This window comes from Fukomys damarensis, unplaced genomic scaffold (genome assembly GCF_012274545.1).
Source record: "Fukomys damarensis isolate Sample0158 unplaced genomic scaffold, DMR_v1.0_HiC HiC_scaffold_16, whole genome shotgun sequence".
In the NCBI taxonomy this organism is placed as follows: Eukaryota; Metazoa; Chordata; class Mammalia; order Rodentia; family Bathyergidae; genus Fukomys; species Fukomys damarensis.
The window spans coordinates 76,923,672-76,947,840 of NW_022900928.1; the positions used below are offsets into that span (position 1 = coordinate 76,923,672).

Consider the following 24,169-nt stretch of genomic DNA (forward strand, 5'->3'; position numbering starts at 1 on the left):
TATATATTGTCATATAACCCGAAAAGATTTTTGGGCAACTAAGAAATAAAGCTTTTGAATAAATGTAATTAGCATGTAGCTGGGAAACAATTATTTAGTCTATAACCCTGAGTGTATCAATTAAATTGGTTTAAATTTAACAAAACTTTGATTTTCAAATAGTTGAACTTATAAAGCAAGCTGAGATTCACTTTCATTAACTCTATAAATCTTTGAAAGAAATTTCTACACAGCTGAACAACATTCCAATGTGACTCAAATGTTAAAGAAAATAAACTTACACTTTTTCCAGTAACTGAAATACAGAATTTCTTGTAACTTTGTCTCTTTTACAGTATTAAGTGGATTTAATATAAAGGATGAATAATTATTTAACAGAAGTTCCTTATATCATTGTTCAGGGAATGACTGAAAATACACATGAATAACTCTGATAAGAAGTTCTTTTCAGTTTTATAAAAAAACACCTTGCTGAGGCGAAGTATTTAGCTCAGTGGCACTGCGCCTGCCTTTCAAGATCCTGAGTTTGATCCCCAGTACCGAAAAAAAAAAAAAAAACACAAAACAAGTGAAAAGAAACACTCTCCAAATCAGAGTGAAGGAGTTTCTCACAATAATGTGGTTATCTTAATGAAAAATTTAAGGAAGCTACCTTTTACATAATACTGACACCATAAATATTCAATACGTATCTGCCAAACTGTACACAGGAAACAGTCTTAATTTCTCCATCTCAATGCTATAGATTGTTAGATTTGTACTTATACCTATATATTCCTTTCTCACCTTCTTCAAAATATGAAAAAATTAAAAACTAAATAGGGGTCATTGTTTTGAAGCAGCTGGTACTTGAGACATACACATGAAGTATACTTACATTATTTAATGAGAAAATGCACAATAATTCAAATATTACATATATGGGATGAAATGTGTCAATAATGCATATGCTGAAAAAGTGTTTTTATTTAATAAAATTAAGGACATGCCCAAGAAATTCTATTATAATCTTTGTAAACTTTCTAGTTTATGTGGTGAAAAATCAGCTCTCTCTTTAACTTCCTCTATTGGCCTATTCCCAAGTCTTAGGCAGATAGCAAAAAAAAAAGCTGAAAACTCTAAGACTATATAGTATAGCTGATGTTTATTGAGTGTTTACTATGTGCCAGGCCTTTCCAGGTTTTAACAAGTTTATCTCAGTTTGAGTTAATATCACATTCCACACGATTTAAATTCAAATAAATGAGTTTTTAATCACTAGAATTACCACCTTAAATGTTTATATCAGGTCAGGTATATGAAATGAAATACGATCTCTCCATTACATTCTGTGTAAGGACTTAACTATACTAAAAATTATCAGAATAAGGACACTATTTGCTTTTGTTGCTGTTGCTGCTGCAGTAATAGGATCAAATCCAGGGCTTCATGCATACTACGCAAGCACTCTCATCACTGAACTACATACATCCTTGCAAGACACCTTATACCTTTCCTCATTTCTATGTATATACTTCTAATTATCATGGTAACCTAATACTCAAAAGTAACTCAATTACTTTTTGTTAGTCCATTTGGTACTATCCTGTATCTAAATGTATAAATTATATGGAGTAAAATAGGGAGTAAGCATAACATGTCAGTAATTCTATTTGAAGACTTAAAAATATGTGACCTAGTAAGTGAAAACATTTGTGGCTTTCCAATAAGACAGATACAGATTGATCATTCCTTATCCAAAATGCCTGGGACCAGAAGTGTTTTGGAGTTCACTTTTTTCATATTCTAAGCTATATATATGTATATTATGAGCAATATGTGGGATAAGGCACAAGTCTGAACATAAAATTCATTTGTTTCATATTCACTTGTGACCTAGTAAGTGAAAACATTTGTGGCTTTCCAATAAGACAGATACAGATTGATCATTCCTTATCCAAAATGCCTGGGACCAGAAGTGTTTTGGAGTTCACTTTTTTCATATTCTAAGCTATATATATGTATATTATGAGCAATATGTGGGATAAGGCACAAGTCTGAACATAAAATTCATTTGTTTCATATTCACTCTAAGGTCTGATGTGGAACTGTCCGCTTGTGGCATCCAGTTGGTGCTCAAAAAATTTGGAATTTTTCTAAATAGGGATGTTCAATCTGTAGTCAGATGAAGGCCATCCACCTTGTCATGCATCATGCTTTTTTGCTGCTTAGGTATGTGCAGAATCATGAATGTGGAAATAGGGTTTTAGCCTTAATTCTGCAAATAATTCACTATAAGATTTTGGGCAAAGACAAAAAAAAAAGATTTTAGGCAAAGAAATCAACAAGTTTAGATCACAGTTTTCTTTCTTTACTTTTATTTTCCTTTGAGACAGGTTCTTGCTGTGTAGTTCAGGCTGGCCTTGAATTCACTATGTAGCCAAGACTGGCCCTGAACTTATGATGATCTTCCTGCTTCAGTCTCCCAAGTGCTGGGATTACAGGCATGTACCACAGTGCCTGGCAAGATCTCAGTTTAACAATATGAACAATGAGAAGTTTAACTAGGCAATATGAATTCTAGCTTTCAATGAAAATACCTGAGAAATCATTATCTCAGAAAAAATGATATTCAAACAGGATGAAAAGCCCTATGATAGAAATTATATTTGTTTTAATAACAATTTGCCAGGAGGATAAAGACACATCATTTAAAACTTCAATAAAGAGCCTTGTAAAAAAATTAGGACTTCCAAATAATTTTGGGAAAGTCTGGCATAAGAATTTAAGATAAAAGGATTATTGCTAAAGGTTATTATTTAATGTATAGTATATTAGGTCAAACACTTTAAAAATTATATTGGTCTATGAATGTTTAAAATAGTAACAAGGAGTATTTATATAACTATATCCAGGACTTGATATATAATTGGACCATCTTCATTTATTAAGGACATTCACAGCTGTTGATCATGCCGTATGACAAGCTGTTGTTTATTTGCCTCCAGATTCTTAGACAACAGTACAATAGTTTGTAGAGCTGCTTTTAGTATTAGTATTAGTATTAGTATTAGTTTTAGTATAGATATTATAAGGATTAATTTTTCTCTGGGTTTTAGGAATTTAGTGTAGTAAAAGAAAAAACAAGGTAAATTTTACCTATAAAATTCAGAACTTCTGAACATTATATTCTACCAGGTTTATTCAAAAGTCAAAATCTTTATTGGCTCTTTCGGAACAATTAAATTTAGCTTCTAATTTTGAAATAAAAAATATAATAGTGGTTCAGTTTTATATTCCTCTTCGTCCCCTAGTGTCTGTGTGATGTGATATATCTATATATTATATATCTATATATAAAATCTCCAAAACAGTCTTTAAATAAATTGAGCCTCACACTTTAATAATCTGTTGAAGTTACTGAGGAACACGAAGTATAGAATCACTTTTGCTCAACATATAAACAATTCTGGAAGTATGAGAAAAAAACAGTTCTCTAACAGCTGTAAGGGGCTGCTGCAGAGAAAATCTCTGGGACCAGCTTAGGAATGAGGTTCTGGAATGTGGACAGCTACAGTCTGATAGTCAAACATTCCAACCTCAAAGGGAGGAAACCAGGTATCCCAGAAATGCCATGTTCACTGGATGCTGGGATTAAAATGGCACTGGCAGAAATAGCTCAACTGAAAAATGGGCTACTGACAGTTACATAAGTCCAAAAGGCTTCCATTTACTGATGAGGGAAAGGAAAAGCCATTTCAAAAGGCAATACTGACTGAAATGGAAATGACAAGGGTTACAGAAAATAAATCTGAAGTAAATTCCAGAAAACTTTCACATAAAAGAGATAAGAACAATTCATTTGCAAAGATAGAAAGCACAAAACAGGCAACTGACTTCTGCAGACTACCTACCACAACTCATGTTATTTAACATGCTTGTTTGTATATTTAAACAAAACTCTCTTCTTCAAGATTGAGTGAAACCAAAGCCACACCACACTGCTGCCCTTCCCAGGGAAGCCCACAAACGGTGACAACATGTGGCCTGCACATACTGCAGCTTTAAAAATCATGCTCTGGGAAAATAGTCCTCAGGTTAAGATAAGACTCTTTTATTACCTATGTTTAGACATTTACTTTTCCAAAAGCTACAGATTTTTGTTACAAACAGCAAAGGCGGCTCAAATTTATATTATGTGATTTGAGGTTAGTATGAATAAACTACACTTTTCTTCTGCTCAAGATGTTTACTGATTCTTATTTTTAAAATTTAATTACAAATTGAAATAAATGTGAATGGTTTGTTGAACACTGCAAAAACAAAAGTAAAGTGTTGTTTTTTTTTTAACTTGGTGATTACCAATTCGGTTATTATATAAAAGACTATGACTAATTTTTCTAAAAACAGAATAAATGGAAGATTTGCATTTTACCAGAAGCAAGTAGGAGGAAACATAAGGTGGCTAGAAAAAAACTATAATGGGATGTAATATACATATTATAGATTTTTAAACCTGGTGAGAGTTTTCAAATTGGCTCTCATTTTTCCAGGACAAATAAGTAGAATTTCCTAAAAGGCTTAAAATATAGTACTATTTCAGGAAGATGTATATACATTTGCTCATTAAAGTATAGCAAACACATAGCTTACAAATTCAGATACATGAAAGATAACAGGACTTTCAAAATACTGCGTTAATTTCTAGCAATCTGAAAATGTAGAACTTTAACCTTAACGCTTCTGTAGATTTTTCTTTTTAATTAAATTACAATATAATCATATTCACTTCAATGACACATAATCCTTTGAAGCTTATTACAAAGTCTGGTATGAAATACTGATATAGGTGGTTTTTGTGTGAGATTTTTGCTTTTTGGGCGGGGGTTGGAAGGAAGTGAAGGGGAGAAGGTCTATATTCATAGCTACAGTACTAATAATAAAGTTTTGGAATCTATCTTTGCAAAGACCAGACCCTTAGTATGGTAAATTGAGGGCACAGGCTTTGAATTCGGATAAACCTAAGGATTAGAATCCCTGTAGTACTTCCTACCTGCAATATTTCAAGCGAAGTATTTATTGAAATCATGACTTCTTTCACTGCAATGGGAACAATAACAGCTGTCACTCAGACTCCTATCATGCATACATGAAATGATGGCAGGCAAGCACTTAACTCTGTAAGTGTGGTGAAATGGGAGCTAATATTACTAGTACTATTTCATCCTACCCTTGAGAATGCCTCCCAAGTATAGGGGAATAATTAGGAAACCAATTCAGTTTCCTAGACCAAATGTCTTAATCTGGCTATATATTCCCAAATAAGAACTGGGCTCACTAAGGAATGATGTATACAAACACAAGACCATTTCAAGTCTTTCCTCCTGTAATTTTCTTAAATGTAAACTTAATGGAAGTGATTTTAGATTTCTGCTGTCTTCTTCCGAGTATCACAAAATACTATAAAATACTTAAAAAGAGAAGTTATGTTTTCAGAGCATTATCCATCTGACAGGTACTTTTTAAAAAATCTGGCTTATGAAAAACTCTAAATCCGGAAGTCCTGTATTTGTGGTTTTGAAAATTAAACATACTGATTATCACTTAAACAACAGTGCAACAATCCTGACAAGAAAAATATTCAACTTCTTAACAGGGCATCTGTGATTAAAGTGAAAATACTGGCTGTTCATGTTATTTTAATAACCTAATGAAAAGAATTTACCACCAAGATCTAAAGAAGATTCACATTGATATAAAATATTATCTTACTAGTAAAATCTCTTGAGTTTATACAAGATGTTTTATGGATGGAGGTGGCCATCCGTGCTAATGCCAAAGGGAGGAAGGTACACAATACTTGAAGGAAAAGGGAAAAAGGAAACTTTCTGGTGCTAACTGGAGTAGCTCATTACACAGCCTGCTATGCTCAGTCAAGTAAATCAGGGCTGCCTGTTTTCCACGTCAATCACTAAAATATTATTAGCCCACCAGAAAAAAATTAAAAATATGCATACATTGGTTAAAATATAAAGGTACTATATGTTCTTTTAATCCTGAAAACTTACACAGTATTAATCTTCTATCTGGAAAACATTAATAAGCTGCCTGGAAAGATAAAAACAGGCGCTTCCTTAAACTGTCTAGGAAAATAATACCTACACGGTACAATTAACAAAACCCTATTTCAAAAAACAAGACAAATATTAACGCTCAATTATTCAATTTCTAGATAATTACATAATGAGCCACTCACCTGAGTAACCAAGGTAACATGTACCCAAATCTAATCTAAAAATATTCAGTGAAATATACCAAATGTCTGAATCAAATACTGAGATCTCCTTACCTCTTGCTTCTGTACAAGCTTTAGGATCAATATTTAAAATGATCACAGGTGGCTATATTTAGCAGTAAACTCCACAGGAAAGGAAAGCTCTGCATTCTGTGCAAAAGCATGGAGAATGGATCGCAATCTGGCACCGACCTTATCCAGCATGGGTCACTTCTACTCAGGTCCCCACCAGAGTGGAGCAGGTGCCATCTGCCTCAAGCCCAGTGGGCAGCGCCGACCGGAGCAGGAGCCAGAGTAGGAGAGCTGCCTCCGCAGCGCAATCCTCCTCTGTCAGCACCAACTGGGCTGCGACACCTCAGACGCCTGGAGCTCACACTCGCAGAACCGGCTCCACCAGCATGGCTCCTCCCACCAGCCTCGCAAAGGTGAGCGTTTCCTGTGCAGGAAACGCCCTGGGAAACTTGAAATTGACATTCTACTGTGTCCTTCACCTTCCCAAAAGTTACTATTTAGCTACCTCCTATTGTATTTGTTAAGTCCCAGAGAGTATCAGACACAAATGATCGCACTTTAGGCCCCAAGAAAATTAGATACATGGTCAAGGAGGAAGTATTGCTAGAAAAAGGCTGAATTAGGTAACTAGAAGCAATGGGTTAAGTAAACAACCCACTTCATAGCTTTGCTGATAATGAGCTGTGATTGTTATTCCACTAACATGTGCTTTAAAAAGTATCAATTCACAAGCCTCTGAGAGAAAACTTCTGAAAAATAATCTCTTACTGTGTTTCTTACAGGAAAAACAAAAAGACTGCTCCACAACTGAAAATCCAGAAGGAAATCCATTTCCTGAGTATAGACTCTTTCACCCACTTGCCAGGACAGGGATCAGTACTTCACTCTCAGGGCCTGGAGGTGCTGCCTCTCCCCCACCAGAAACATTCATCAGCAGAAGCAAAAATCCTTGGTAACTATGTCAAGCTAACATTCAACCAGTCTCAAACTGACTTTCTAAAACATTCTTATTAGTTTTCTGCATAAATGCAATATATTCAAGAGATTCAATCCTTACACGAACACCACTAAACTGTGCTAACCCTATTAGTTATTAAAAAAAAAAATGAACTAGAAAATACTAATGTATTTTCTGTTCCAAGCAACCTTTTAATAATTCCATGGTAAATTTTACTTTCAGATAGTTTGTCTTTAACAAAAATAATATTATATTATTGTTATGCTGTTATATACCAGACACTATTCTACTTTAAAAAATTATTCATCAAGCCAGACATGGCAGTGCGCACCTGTAATCCTAGTAGTCTGGGAGGCTGAGGCAGAAGGGTTGCAAGTTCAAGCCTAGCTTAGGCAATTTAGCAATTTAGGGAAAACTTGTCTCAAAATAAAAAATTTAAAATGGGCTGAGATATAGCTTAATGTGAAGGCTTTAGGTCCAATTCTAGTACTTCAAGGGAAAAAAATCATAACCCTAGAAAATTGATTCTATTATTATTACCTCATTTCATAGATGAAGAAATGAAGGCAGTGAAGTTAAGCAATTTGCCAAGGTGGCACAACTAACAACTGGCAGGGATGAGATACCCAGGGAAAATTCATCATATGTCATGCCAAAGTCTTATGCCATTGACTGAATTTATTCTTCCTCTCTAAACACTGCTCTGAATGTAAAATTGGTGATGTCAGGCCATATAAAGAAAGTAATGAATTAATGTAATTTTAAAACATGAAAGATATAGAAAATTCCATTATGTGGCAAGAACAAAACACTATTTTTTTTACCACTGGAACAAGTATAGATTTATGAATTTTGCTGACTTAGAAATGAGGCTCTTAAAAATTCATTTATAGTAGAGAAAGAGAACCCATACTTCTTTAATTTCAAACTAAAAACACCTCTTCCTTCTAACCTTCTCTTCAATCAATACTAAACACATGTAAGGGGGCACAAGGGAAAAAAGAAAAGAAAGAAAGAGGAAGAAAGAGAAATAGAAGTAGGGAAAGAGAGAAGAAAATAATTTAGAAAGTGTAAATGCAGAATGTATATAACGTAGGAAAGCCACTGAGGCTACTTAGAGCTCCTCATATTACCTGAAATATAAACACAGATAGGAATAATTAAGTTCTACAACAGTCTGCTTGGGTGTGAAAGAATTGCATAATTAATGACAGTAACTCTTACCTAACACCTAAAAGACTGTTCTCTATAGCAAATAAAAACGCACAGTAAGAAAATGAAAGGTGCAAAAAGCTATAGGGGCTTGACACTGTGTTTGCAAATTCCTTTAGCTTCACAGCTGACATCCAGAATCAGATTACTTCTCCCTGCTTTCACAGATTCCACACTGGGCTAAGGCACTATCATCTCATGTCTGGCTCATTCCAGTAACAACTACCAGTCTCTATTCTTCAGACTGTCCTTGCTTATTCTTAATTCAGCAACCAAAATGCCCCTTTTACCAAGGTGAATCAGTTCAAAACCGTTACTGCTGTACTATAATTCCGAATAAAAGTCAAAACCCCTACAGGCCCCAAACAGGGAATTGCCCTTCTCCTTCTCACCCCATCTTTCCCATCTCCCTCTAGCTTGATCTGGCCTTCCCACTCTTGGTCTTTCCAAGAGTGGGACATATATCCAGGTCAGTAATTACTACTTCCTGATTTCCTGTCAGAAAGGCTCATTTCCCAATTACGTGAATGTCCCCTCTTCATCTCTTTCAGGACTTTGCTCAGAAAGAAAAAAACTTTTAATGAGCCCTCCCTAACCATCTGGATCTCCTGGAATTAAAACCCTGCATGAACTACATCCCAGCACTTTCCAGTCTTTGCACCCATATGTAGGCCTTATTTTTCTCCATAGCATTTACCTATCGTACCGTATTATTTCACTTGTTACCTCTCTTACTTTCATCACACTGGGTTATAAATACCACAACAGCAAAATTTCTGTTTGGTGTATTCAATGTTTTAGGCATAGCACATAAGGATGATGCACTCAGTGAATTCTTGACAGGGGGTTGGGTTGTATCTCAGTGGGAGATCACCTGCCTAAGAATGCAGGAGGTCCTAGACTCCATCCCCAGCATGGCAAAAAATAAAATTAACAAATGGGTGGACACTGGAAATGACCGGAAGTAGCAACATGTTGCTTTACTAAGTAAAGTTGTCTTTAGTTAGGGTAATTATTTAGATTTAGATTTAGAATTTAGGTTCTACTCCCAGCAGAGTCCAAGGGCTATATAGGGGGCAGGGGGCCTTTCTGGTAAGTACAATAGAAAATGCTCCTGTTTATAATTATAAACCAAGAACATTTCAGAGCATCCATCATGCATAAAAGAAAAAAATTCACATAAAATGAAATCTCTGCCTAAAAGCAAGACAATGTAGATGGGGAAAAAGACACACAGGAAGTGAAGCACCAAACTCGAGATCACTCATCAGCATACACTATTTCCAAGTGAGTGACACAAACAATAGCTCTTGAGGGATGCAGTTAGAATCAGCATCATCAAACCTTAGGCCCCCCCGAATCTGCTGAATCATGATCTAAGTATAACACAACCTCTCATGGAAATGAACGCACAAAGGAGTTTGTGAAGCAGTAGTTCAAAGGCATGGTAAGTAATTTCAAACAGCTAAAAGATGGGAAGCAAGGGAATGGGAAAGCTAAAGAATTCTGGGAGGAAGCATGTTGCTAAAGTTGATTACAGATAAGAAACAAAAAGAAACAGGGCACAAAAATAATTAGTTCCAATCAGTATGAGTAGATTAATAAAGATTTTATACATAATTCTGGCACAAGAAGCAAATGACTGAGGTTTTCTGAAGGTAAGGGTTATATTGTAAGGGTTAAATTGCATTTTTGGTTTTTGTTTTGTTTTGTTTTGGGTACCGGGGATTGAACTTGGGACCTTGTGCTTGCAAGGCAGGGAGGCGGCACCACTAAGCTAAATCCCCAGCCCTTTAAGTTCTATTTTAAACATTTTTATTTAATAGGAACTATTAGGATGAGTTGATTCAAAAGGCATTAATTGTGCAATTATTCTGTGGGGAGATAAAGATGAATGAGACGTATTTGCCACCTGTAGGAGAGCAAAATTTGGAGAACATGTGAAATATCTATTAGATTTGACCAGGGTTAGGGAGAGATGGGACAGGAAAGCTATCACAGTAGAAGTGAATTATGGCCTGAGGTCTGAAATATAAAGGGGGCTTCAAGGGCTGGGGATTTAGCTCAGTGGTTCCACCATCTGCCTCAAAGCACAAGGTCCCGAGTTTGATCCCTGGTACCAAAACAAAACAAAAACTAAAATAAAAATAAAGGGGGGTTCCAGCATTCAGCCTCTATGAACAGTAGGAACAAAAGGCAAATTTTGAAGCCAAGTGACACATTCAGAACAGGGTAGATTCTATACTAGTGCACAAGGAAAATGACTACCACAGAAGTGCAGAAAGGAAGACTGGCTGGAAATGCCACCATAAAATAAAGTTTGGAGTTATGCCTTATATATAGCGAGGAAAGCCTCAAAGATGTAATTAGAGATATTAGAAAAGATGGCTTAAAAAGCTGAAAATTAAGTAGGTCTGTTAAGCAATTCTCTTTATTCTCAATTTAGCGTTTTTTTGGTACCAATTTCTATTCTTGGTCCTTGTAGAAATTCACATATATTTTTTTTTATTCCTGCTGCATTATATATTTATTGGGGGGGCAAGGTTCATCTCTATTCAACATTATATAGTGAGAAAAATATGGGTTTTGAGTTAATCAACTGCATGTGAGTTAACTATGTCAAGTGACTAGTATAGTGCCTGGTGCACAGTAAGGTCAATATGAGTGTTAGCTATGATCATCGCTTTTAGGTGAAGATTTCAGTAAGTCCTACTAGTGAGGCCTTAGTCAAATCTCTTAAGCTTTCTCAGTCTCTTGTGCTCCATTTGTTTAAAAGGGTGTTGGGTGGGATGGAAATATATCCCCTATCTTTAGCACCTCACAGGGTTGCTCTAAGACTGAAGTCCAATTAAACACTTAAAAGCATTCATAAGCTCTAAAACATTTCACATTTATGTTGCATCATAGAATGAGAAAACATTATCTTGACCTGCCCTTCTGCAATGTATTCAGGAATAAAACTTCCTCAGGCATTCCTGAATGTCCATACTCCCCAGTTTCCTAGGACACTGATTTTAGTATCTGATTCTTTACAAGTATTAGCTTCTAGAACACAAGTAACCATATGTGCAATGGGAGGAATATTCAATATAACACTCCAAATAGGAAAAGCAAAAACCTGGATCTCTTTAACCCTGTTTATGCATAAGTGTGTGCATGGGCAACATCTTACTAAAGTGACATGCAAACAACATGGCTATAAAAGAGCAAAGGGCTGGAAACTCAAAGAAAGGCAATAAAAATACAGAAAAAATTAATTAGGCAAAACTGCAAGCAAACAAGATAATAAGGGACCAGTTTCTTAAAAGAATATTACCAAGAATTTTTTTCCTTTTTAACAAAGGAAACCCAAGTGGTCAATTGGTAAAGCACTTGCCTAGAATGCCAGAGGCCCTGGGCTAGAAGGGGTAGGGATGATAGGGATGGGCTTGGTAATAGAGCACTTACCTAGCATGCCCACAGTTTGATTCCCAGCAGCGCATGTGTGCGCACGAACACATACACACACACACACACACACACACACACACACTCACAATGCCCACACTCATGCACACAAAAGAATCTTAAATGTTTTTCATTACACTAATATTAATTACTAAACCTTTCCTCCAAATACAAGCCCAGTCATTTCTATGTCTGCTGAAAAAAAAAAGGAAAATCAGGTATCATTAAAAAAAAAGAGGACAAAAATATATGATGCAATATTTATTTAAGTGACCAAAGAGGCTCTTTCTCAGACAACAATGTTATAAAACTACTGTAATTACTTTTTTCAGGTGGTATACTGATATATCAGCATGTAGATTTGTATAAAACAAGTATCTCCATAAATTAAACAGTTCTATTTTCTAACATTCATGTTTTTTTTGGGGGGGGGTACTGGGGATTGAACTCGGGTCCTTGCGCTTGCAAGGCAGGCCACCGAACCACTGAGCTAAATCCCCAGCAACATTCATGGTTTTTAAGAGTAGATAAACATAAACCAATGAATAATACCATGGATGTATACAGGAGTTTTAAATCTTCAATCAGGGAAAGAATCTTACCTTACTTTTTAGGTAATGAAATTGAAAATCTGAGAAGAAAATCAAACAATGTATATAAAAACAAGTAAAAACTGCACAACTATTAAAACTCAGGAAAACCTGAGTGTCATCTTTTCAACTGTATTACTTTTAACAAAGTATGTAAATTAAATATTTGTGTTAGGACCAGGGATTTAGCTCAGTGGTGCTGCCACCTGCCTCACAAGTACAAGGACCCAAGTTTGATCCCAAGTACCAAAAAAATTTTTTTTGTGTGTGTTCAATATAGTGTTACAAAACTGTCCACCTTATGGAAAGGGTGCATTAAGAATGAATGGTCCCCTTAACTTAGCTATCAGAACATGACAGAGTTAAGAGGAGATAATAATTTATTTTTCATATTTTATTAAAGTAATATATGCTCACTGTAAAGGATTTAAACAATACAGTAGCAAGAAAAAAATGAAATGTCTTTTTCATTTTCATAGTTCCATTCTCCTTCCCAGTTAGGTATGTATATCTTTCCAGATCCTCTTCTATGGATTTACAATGAGATTATACTGCTCTGTAATTTGTTTTTTCTTTTAACAATTCTCCTGGCTAATGTGGACTTCTACTTTGTCCTTTTTGATTAGTGCAAAGTACTTTACAAAATAAAGTATCAAATATATTTCGAAAGTGCAATTTCCAACATTTGTGTGTTAAAGCAATGGTGTAAAGAATAGTCATGTGCATGGGAGGTATATTTTTAAAACTGCAAAGTGACCAATTAAAAAAATGGCAAAAAGACTTAAATAGACTTTTCTCTAAAATAGACATACAAGTAGGCAACAAGCACATGAAAAGATGGTATTTCTGTAAAATCCCTACCTGCCAACAGAACATTACCCCAGAACTCATTTTTCAGACTTTCTACCCAGCTTGTCTCAATCACCTACCCCACTTGTTCTGGAAAGATGTTGCTGACCTAACTCTAAAACACCAGAGAACTAGTTTTCCAGCCAGGGTTTGAACACTACAGCATGTTTTTATAAAACAATACAGTGAAGGGAAGGATGTGTATCTGGCTTTTCAGCTCAACTGCTTTTTTGGAGATACACTGTTAACTCCTTCTCACCCGTTTAAAGGAATTCAATGAATGTTAGTTTCTGTATCCTATCATCGACACTCTGAGTTTTTCCAGTTTTTGACAACTGAAAATAAAGTTGCTATGAACATTCCTGTACATGTCTCTTGACACACATACATGAATTTGTGTGTATCTGTATCTAAGAGTGGAACTACTGGGCACACACACACACACACACGTGTGTGTGTGTGTGTGTGTGTGTGTGTGTGTGTGACCTTCATCAGACAGAGCCGAACAATGATTGTTCCAAAGCATGCTCCCACCAGCAGTATTAGAGAATTTGCCTCCTTGCTAACTTTTGGCACCATTTTTCTTAAAATTTAAACATTCTGGTGGTTGTGTAATATGGAGTCCATAGGCTTTAATTTGCATTTTTCTAAAGACTAATGATGTTGGACATATTGTCATACGTTTATTGAGAATGTTGGATATTTGCTGTAAAGTACATGAATTTTCACTAACTTAAAAAAAGTTTGCCTTTTACTTACTGGTACTTTACATACTTTGGTTACCAGACTTTTGTGAGATAAGTGTTCTGTCAATATCTTCCCCATTTTGTGATTTGCCTTTCACAGCATATTGTGATTATTTCTTAATTATAATTAAATTTAATGAAGCTTTCAGTTATAATTAATGCTTTTTATATCTAGCCAAAGGTCACAGAGATAGTCTACTGTATCAACTTTTAAAAGTTTTTACTTTTTGCCCTTCACATACAAGTTGTACAAATATAATTCTCCTGAAAGTACTTTTTTGCATGGGTTAAATGAGAATCAGATTTCTATTTTGTTTACACTCAGATGTCTGCTGACCCAGCACCCTTAATTGAAGTTTTGACACTGCTCTGCAGTATCTTTGCCATGAATCAAGTACCTATAATTATTGCCTGTACGTAAAAGATATTTCTGGATTCTAGTCTGTTTTACTGATAATTTATCTATCCTTGCCTCCATACCAGTGTATCAATTAGTGAAATTTTAAAAATAAATTTCCATATCTAGTACAATAAGTTTGCTATTTGTTTCTTCTTTAAAACTGTCTTATGTATTCTTGGATTCATATTTCTTTATAAATTTTTTTATGTATCAGTTTAGAACCAGTCATTAATTTCCACAAAAGTCACAAATCAAAGCCTAGGGTATGTATTAGAAACTGCCCTTTTGGGATCTGACCTTCAATTTCTGTTCCCCTAGCACTGTGATGTCCTCTATTCCATAAGCAGACTCTAAAATAATGTTCTTGTGTGCCATATGCTGGGGTCTCACAGTCAATCCCAGGATTGCTTTCTTCTTTTTCACTTTAGCTCAGCAATTGTTTTGAGCTTTATTAACTCTCCAATACCTCAAAGAAATATTTTTCATACTTCTGTCCAATTTTTCTAACTGTTCTCAAGAGAAAATGTTTACTTAAATCTTTAGTCTTCAATTTCCAGAAGTTCATGGCTCAAAAGTAAGCATACCTTTCTTCTCTCTTTTCTTCCTTCTTTCTGTTAGATAGGGTAGATAATGTAAAAAGATATAGAATGCTAGCACGGAAATTACAAAAAAGACCAAATGTTGGTATGCTGGTCCTGGCAATGAAAACTATGATATAAGAACTGAAGAATGTATTAAACAGGCTTAAGGAAATATCATACTCGGTATGTGTGTGGGGGATCTCCCAAGATCCATGAGAAAACATCGAAGAATGTAACTCGTGTAAAAAGGAGAAGAGAGCAATGCCTACACAGAGGTATCTGAAGAGATAAGAGCTGAGGAGAACTAAAACTTGATAAAAGATAACAATAAATAGATCCTTACTAAATTTCAAGCAATATAAGTACAAAGAAAAACATTCGCTTTCTCTTCCTCTTTGCCTCAAACTCAAAACCAACCTCACACTCTTCCATCAAACCATATCCTGTGGTGATTGAAACTAAATGTTGAGTTCTTGTGGATATACTGCTGCTGCTTCCTCTCTCCCTCCCTGCGTCTGTCTGTCCCTCCCTGCCATCTGCTTTCCTCTCTCATTTTATTTTTTCCTTTAAGGCATCACAGATATTTGCTGTCTTGGCCAGTATATGGTGACTCACTTTTATTTTTGTATACACAAGTAATTGAACATATTGAGAACATAAAGAATAGCTTCAAAAGGAAAAATTTTCCTATTACCCTTGTTGTATAATAGTATAGGGGAGGTTTAAATTCTTAGTCTCAAACTATAGCTACATCTTTCAGATCTGCATCTAACAGTCACAGATGGCAATGTTAAAAATAAATAGAACATTCAAGATGTTTATACTGTAGGCAGACAGTTTTAAAGTGTGAAACAAGCCCAAGGCTGGCTGAATTTACATCATCGTTTTCAAAAATGTATTAAGAATGTACATTTCCCTAAGCCAGCCTTGAAATGCTGTTCACATGAAAAAAAATTAGCTTTTGAAGGCGTGTTTAGTTTTTATGCTAATTACTAATGAAGAATTAACAGGGACTTGTAGGTCTGTGTATAAATCTATTTCCTACAACTATCAATAACTAATGTTCCCAATGTTAGAAGCTTTGGGGGATTATTACTATTAAAAGTATCACTTCTCCCTTGCACACTTGAGAATGTATTGAATTGATACTGTTTTGAATGTTAAAGAAAACTAAACATTAAAAACTCAGGTTTACAGGAGATCTCCTGGTAAATGTTATCAAAGATGACTAATACAAGTTAATTTTATACCACAGGAAAATGGATTAAAACAATGCACAAGAAATCACAATTTTTGAAGGCAATTTTAGTCACTTTAAAACAGTGACCATGAAAACTATAATCATCTCAAAAAATAGATTTTCTTTCAAAAAAATGTCCAACACCCTTTATATAAGCACACTCAACAAACCGGAAACAGAAGTGGACTTCCTTGGGAATAAGGAGCATTTATGAAAGCCCACAGCTGGCATCTTATTCAATGCTGAGAGAATAGATGATTTTTCCCAAGGTTAGATAAAAGTCAAGGGTGCTTGTGCATGAGGTTCTACTAACATTGTACTGAGGATGTCACCAGGGCAATAGGGCAAGAAGGAAAAATAAATGAAAGGCATCTAGACTGAAATGAAAGATCTCTATTTACTAGTGACATGATTTTATGTATAGAAAATCCCAAGGAATCCATTTTTAAATAATCAGATCTAAAAAACCATGCAATAAGTCTTCGGGATATAAATTCAGTACAAAAATATTTCTATGCACTTGCAATAAACAGTAAGAAAATAAAATTAAGAAAACAATTCTATTTATAATAACATCCAAAAAGGACAGAATATTTAAAAATATATTTAATGAAAAATGCAAAACTGGATGGTAGGAGTTGGCAGGGAGGAAAAGGGAAAGGGAAGTAAAAAGAATTAAACTTGGATGGCATAAGTGCAAGATTCTGAGTTCGATCCCCAGTACCAAAACAAAACCAAAACCAAAACGAAACAAAAAAACTGGACGGCAGGAGATGAAAGGGAGGAGAAGGATAGGGAAAGTAAAAAGAATCAAGTTGTGATACATGTATATGTCAACTTCCTATGATGAATGTACTTATCATGTACTACAAATATATACCAGCAAGAATTCACTATAAAAAAGAAAATAGTAAACACTAAAAGAAGTTAAAGATGATCCAAATAAATGGAAAAATATCTCATGTTTGGGAATGGAAGACTTAGTATTATTGAGACGGTAAAATCCCCAAACTTATACACAGATTCAATACAGTCCCTTATCACAACCCCAGCTGACATTTTGTAGAATTAATAGCATGATTCTAAAATTAATGCAGAATTACAAGGGACCAAAAAAACTAATCAATTTTTTTTAAATGTATTTTTATTTTTCTGGTACTGGGGATTGAACTTGGGACCTTGCACTTGGTGAGGCAGGCACAGCACCACTGAGCTAAACCCCCAGCCTCCAACCTTTTAAAAGAAGAATAAAGAACAAAATTTATACTTCCCGATTACAAAACTTAACATGAAACAATAGTAATCAAGGCAGAGTGAAACTGACATAAGAATAGATATACAGATCAACGGAACAAAACTGAAAAGTCTAGAAATCAACGTACGTGTCTAAGGTCAACTGATTTTTTTACAAGGGTGTCAATGACACTGAATAGGAAAAAAATATTTTCAACAAATAGTGCTAGGCCAACTAAGTGAATATCCACATGAGGTTGGACCCATCTTTTACCACACATAAAAATTAGTTTTAAAAAAATGGATCATAAATTAACTTGTAAAAATCTGTAACTATAAACTCAGGAGAAAATGTTAATTTTTATGACCTTGGGCACGTCAACACCTTAAAAGACACTAAAAGCATAAGCAACAAAAGAAAAATAAAATGGATTTTATCAGAATTAAACTTTTTTTGCTCTAATGAATACCATCAAAAATGTGAAAGACAGCTCCTAAAATAGTAGGAAAAACATTTAAATCACTATTATCTGATAAAGAACATATATATAAGAAGAACATTTACAACTCAATAATAGACAAATAACTCAATTGAAAATGGGCAAAGAATTGTAACAGACATTTCTCCAAAGAAAATATACAAATTACCAACAAATATAAACAAAGATGATGACTATTAATAGCCATCAGGGCAATGTCAGTTAAAACCACAGTGAGATACTCTACACCTGCAAAGATGACAAAAAAAATCCAAATAACAATTTTGGCAAGAAAATGGAGCAACTAGAACTCTCATACATTTCACATGGGACCACAAAATGGTGCAAATGAGTTCATCAAAAAGTTAAATTTAGAGTTCTTATATGATCAAGCAATTCCACTCATAGACCTGTACCCAAGAAAGATGAAAACATATATTAACACAAAATGTATGTGAATGTTCATAGCAGCCCCAAATGGAAAAAACCCCAAATGAATAGGCAAATATGACATATGCATACAGTGGAATATCATTGAGCCATTTAAAAAATAATTCACTAATATATGCTATAGCATAGATGAACCCAAAAAAACATGTCAAGATGTGAAAGAAGCCAGTCATCAAAGACCACACAATTTCCCATACTTATACAAATGTCCAGAATAGGAAAAGCTAGAGACAGAAAATAAATTATTGGTAGTTTAGGGGATATGGTGGTGGTAAACCAGATGAAAAGAAATGTCCATTAATGAATACTAGATTTCTTTTTGGAGTAAGAAGATGTTCTACAATTAACCATGACAACAGTTGTATAACTCTGAATATACTAAAAACCATGGAATTACATTACTGAAAATGGTGAACTGCGTTATATGTGAATTATACCACAATTATTTAAGGTGGTATTTGAAAGTGACTAATGTTATATTTTAAAATAGAAACCTACAGTCATCACAATTACTAATTACTAACGAACAATTACAATTACTAATGAACCAAGCAAAAATCCATATGGAAAACCTTTTTACAAAAAAAAAACAACAACTTATTAGTGTACCCAAATCAAGATAAAATAGCCTTGAGAATCCTGGCACAAGTAGAAGTGCAAAGAACCTGCTTTTAAAAAACTTTCTTTACTGAGCAATAAAGTAAGTCTTCCTAAAACAAACTCCTATGAGAGAAATTGGAACAATTCCCCAACGTTCTATGAAGATATGGGCTTTGAAAGGGTTTTTTCCTCCCTCATTCTTATGTACAAGTTTTTTTTTGTTGTTGTTATTTTTGTTGGTTTTTTGAGACAGGGTCTCACTATGTAGGTGAGACTGACCTGGAACTCACTGTGTAGCCCAGGCTGGTCTCGAACTCACAGTGATCCTCCTGCCTCTGCCTCCCGAATGCTGGGATTACAGGCGTGAGCCACCATGCCCAGCTTATGTACAAGTATTTTAAGGAAAAACAGTTCAAATAAATTCTGAGGTGCAGACATTTTCTCTTCTTCTACTGGCAAGGAGGGGAAGGGCAGAAGAAATGGACTATAATTAGGAAAAATAAACGATTATTTCTTCCCTTTAAAATTTTTTAGTTTTTGTTTTTATTCTTTTAATTTACACCAGATCAAACATTTCCATACTATTCTTAAGAATCTTGACCAGATTAAATCACCCCAATAAATATACAAAAATTCCTTTTTTTTCTTGATATTCTAATACCCTCTTTTACTGAAAACAGTAAGAACTGCTGTTTAAAATAGTTTTGATGGTAAAGACATTGATAAAACTAAGTGTTGCTTCAATTATTAATTTCTAATTGATCGTACTATTTCTATGCTAGTTCTTTAAAACTGTATTTAAGCCACTTTAGTCATTAATAAACCATTTTCCTACTGTCTCATTATAAAAGCATATAATGACAAAGCTTAATAGAGCACACTGTTCTTTTATTAAATTGTCTAAAAATCTGAAAGCATGCAAACCTTTGTGAAGTAACAGAAACAAGGCATTTAAAAATCTAAACCATATAAAACTAAGAATGCATAATATACTAATAAATCTAAAGAAGGACAAAACAAGCTCTGTAATTGAATGGAAAAGAACATCTGTGTCTTTAAGGAATTGATCAGAACCACACAAATGAGACAGCATATTTACCTGGCTTTGGCACTGAGTTGGTCACTGACTGGGGAACTTTCTGGTTAATTAACTCAACACAATGTCCAGGAAAGAGTCCCACCTAAAGAGAAACAACAAATGGAGGATTTCAAACCAGTAAAAAGACCAGTATGTGAACACTGCCAACTCAATTCCAGTAATGTTCTCCACAGACCCTCCCAAATGATTCTCCTCTTCCAAGATTCTCAATAGCAGATGATGCCAATTACACAAACAAATAATGAAACAATCTGTTGCTATGAGTATATAGTTATGTTGGGGGTTCTATCCAAATATCTAAGTCTGACTTTTTAGTTTTAGTCTTTAATTTCCCAAATTTCTTTTACTCCAGTTAAAATATTTAGTGTGACAACAAGTTAGGCATGTACTTGGAAATATTTTCACCGCTTAATGACAGACTTTGCTGAAATCTCAATCTAGTTATGTAGCCATCTCTGTTGTCAACTATTATTTATTGTCTTCTTTGTGATTTCTTTTAAAATCACACTATGTACCAAAAAAAAAAATCAGTTTTTTCCCTAAATTTTCTCTTCATTCTCCTACAGGTTTTATGGGGGGGGAAAAACACAATTAAAATAAATTTCTGAAACACTCATTTAAAATGCTGGTGATTCTTGCTGTTCACAAGCCAGCAGTGCATAGGAACAGCAAAAGCAAGACAAAAGAACATGGCCAATCTCAACAATGCTAACAGCCTCTGGCTTTGAAGAACACATTACATTGACCTCACAGAAAAATTGCCTACATGGCTGCGGGTAGAGTCCTAACAAGCTCTATGTGGAAAATACTGGAGTTTCAGATTATCCAGAGATACTGGTTGGCCAACATAAATACATAGATAAACAGCCCGGGAAAAAGCAAAAAGGAAATCTTTACCAATATTTATAGATGTTTCCTTAGATAGGATATAAATGCTCTGCCATGCAGCAGATGTTAAAGCTGAAACATGAAAATTCTATCGCGTTGCCATCTCCCTCTGTTGACAGACTCTGGGGAAGAAAGACAGTTTCCCCAGAATGTGACTCATCAAGAAGCTCTGAGCTGTATAATTTCCATCTGTGTGGGATTATTTTCACACACTCATTTGCTGCTTTTTTATTTCAATTTCTGGATCAATATTCTATGGTACTTCTTAAAATTATGAAGATGTAACCAGTAATTATGAACTAAAAAGGGGTTATTGAGAGATTATCAGTTTTGCTTAAAAGATTTTTATTTGGGATTCAGAATACTTCTATTTGCATTGTCTTCCAAAATGATGCTTTATGTATACGTTTTACTGGTGAAATTTTATAATATGTTCTACTTGACTTCTTGTTTCATTAAACAAGCAGAATTCGTCTAAGTCTGGTTGGAACCAGGTAAAACTGAACTGGAAAATTCTTCTCATTTTCTCTTGCACGGAACCAAGCATAGGGCATATGGTAGTGCACCGGTTTACAATGTAGACTTGAAAGGGAGAGACCTAGGTTCAGTCTTAAATCTGCCTCTTACTAGATTGGGTGTCTAACTCAGCATCTTTGTCTAAACATGACAATGATAACGGCTATCTCAGAAGGGTTTTATAGGCATTGAAAGGATTTACATACATAAAGTGCATAGAGTAAGCACTTGTTAAATGTTACCTGTTACTATCTCAGTATGTTGGGTATCAGAAGACATAGAGGGCTCTAGTTCTTCACCAAATAAATATGACACATAATGCTTACCATCTTACCATTTTTTTTGCGTGTGATCTTAAGTTTCCTCACTCTCAAATATCTTATTTTGATAAAATCATAATTCATTTCAATAAACATCGGAGATGTGCCACAGAGATAAGGCCAAGTTCTAAACTTGGCTCACTCATTTCATAAGCTATGCTATCTGGAGCAAACTGCTTACTTTCCTACTTTGTAAGCTTAGGATTACACTACTTACACATCAAGAGTTTATGTGAAAGCACCCATGGTAGCTTCTAAATTCAAGCATCTTTGAGCAAATAAAAACTAGTTTATTACTTCTTCACAAAGACTAAGTTTAATGAACTTCCTCAGGGAACTACATCATATAAGTTACATTTTTACCTCTTAAGTTTGTCCCAGTGCATTAGATTTAGATGTCTGAAGGAGAGCAATTGTGTATTATGTGGAAATCTACAATGGGTACATCTAATACCCAACTTCAATCCCTTCCCCCTCTTGCCTCTCTTTCTTATATAATATAACAGTGAGAGAGTTAGGGACCATCGTGGTGGGATTGTGGTGTGACAGAAGGCTTGGGATGACAAAATGAACTTCTGGCACAATAAACTGTTGTCCTTTGTAGCATGATCAAGAGATCCATCATGAGATCCTGATCACACCACAAAAGCAGAATGTCAGCATGAGAGGAGAAACTGTCCCCTCCCCGCAAAAAGCTAAATAAGCCCTCTAACTTCAATGGCTCTTAAGTCAACTAAAATAACTAAGTTTGGAGGTCACAGAGCTTTGCTGTAGACAACACCTCTGATGTGGAGTTATGATAAGTTTCCTAGGTTACTTCCTTGAGACCTGAAAGCCACTTTTGCTGAGAACAAGAATTTTCACTTGGGCCTAAAGATGCCTGATGGAGACTAAAATGGGACAAAAGGCTTTGTTTCCCTCTCTTCATAGCGTGCCTGACCCCTTTGCAATCTTAACCTTCGAGTCACATTTTACTTAGCTCTGCATGCAGACACACTGAGCGCTTAAGAAATGTTTCTCTAAGAGTATGATACAAGGTTAACAGCCTATTGCCTATGCAAACTGGTACATGTTTCCTATGTTCCACCCTTATGCTTTTTCAATAGTTTGAGCACTGAACATCCTTGTAAGCATCTCACAAGTTTATTCAAGATGATGACACCAGCTACAAGTAACTCAGTACTTCCTGAACAAAGTTGACTGTCTGTTAGCCCACCAAGTACTAGACTGGGAAGTTTTGCACAGGAAAATGTCTCTAGATAAATAAAAATACAACAGTCTTTAAGACAAGCTTGCTGTGACCACCTGGTGATCTAAGTCCATCACAAGAACAAACATCTTTTAAAACTATGCCCTGTCAATGAAAATAACCAGATTTTAGCCCACTCCAGCCAATCAACAATACTGCTGTGGTAGTTCACTGACTGTGTCAACTTGAGTAAAACATGCCCAACTGAATTGGATCAGCACAGTTCTGGATGTGGCTAAAGGGATTTTCTTAAGGCCCACCCTGGGTGTGAGTGACAACAACCTAGGCTTGTCATCTGAATGGAACGAAAGGGAAATAGAGAAGGAAGGTTTGTTTTTGTGTTTTCAGGGGAGCTCCAGTCTTTGCCTTCACCTTGGACACTGCTTTCTGACTTCCACTGCAGGCCCTTCAGTGTCCTGATATAGGCTTGCCTGGGACACTATAGTGAGCTCCAGGCCTTTGACTGGATCTTTCGGATCTCCACTTTACAGACAGTCCTTTTGCATTCTTCTACATCTGTCTCTGTGAGTGGTCACTGTAAACCAATCTTGTAAATTCTTATATATTTGTATATCTTGCTTTAAATCTGTTTTTCTAGCAAGCACTGTCTGATATACCTGCTCCTCTCTGTTCTGTGAGCAGCAGCTTGGCCCCTCTCTCAACCAATTGCTGACTCCCTTCAACCAAAGTTGCAATGTGACAGAAACCTCTTTACCCCTCCCCAAATAAAGCTGTGCCTATACAAGAGTTCATGTGTTTGCAACATCTGGCCCTTTCTCATTTCTATCATATCTGTGTCAAAAGATTTCACCACATCTAGGATCAATGTTACTAAATATTAGCTAAACTAAAAATCCAGTTTCCCACCCTTTGTACTCAGGAGGCCAGGGCATATATGAATGCAACATTAGGCTATGCTCTAATGTTAGGGTCCTGCTGTAAATGCAGGTATCATGACTGGATCTATAGCAGCCACCCCTTGATCACAACAGCAAAAGCCTGAAACCATCTTAAGAGGTTTTTGCC

General features: G+C 35.3%; 1 protein-coding gene across 4 annotated transcripts in view; it reads right to left on the reverse strand.

The window, feature by feature from the left end:
• Arhgap32 (Rho GTPase activating protein 32) overlaps window positions 1-24,169 on the reverse strand; it is a 157,677-nt gene that overhangs the window by 44,220 nt on the left and 89,288 nt on the right. For 2 of the 4 annotated variants that reach the window (XM_010616568.3, XM_033764428.1), the window contains one exon: window positions 20,171-20,252. In XM_010616568.3, the coding sequence (XP_010614870.3) occupies window positions 20,171-20,252 (82 nt within the window). Of the gene's footprint in view, window positions 1-6,328; window positions 6,444-6,466; window positions 6,542-20,170; window positions 20,253-24,169 lie in introns of those variants that run through there. The other 2 variants (XM_010616570.2, XM_010616569.2) reach the window with 2 other exon arrangements.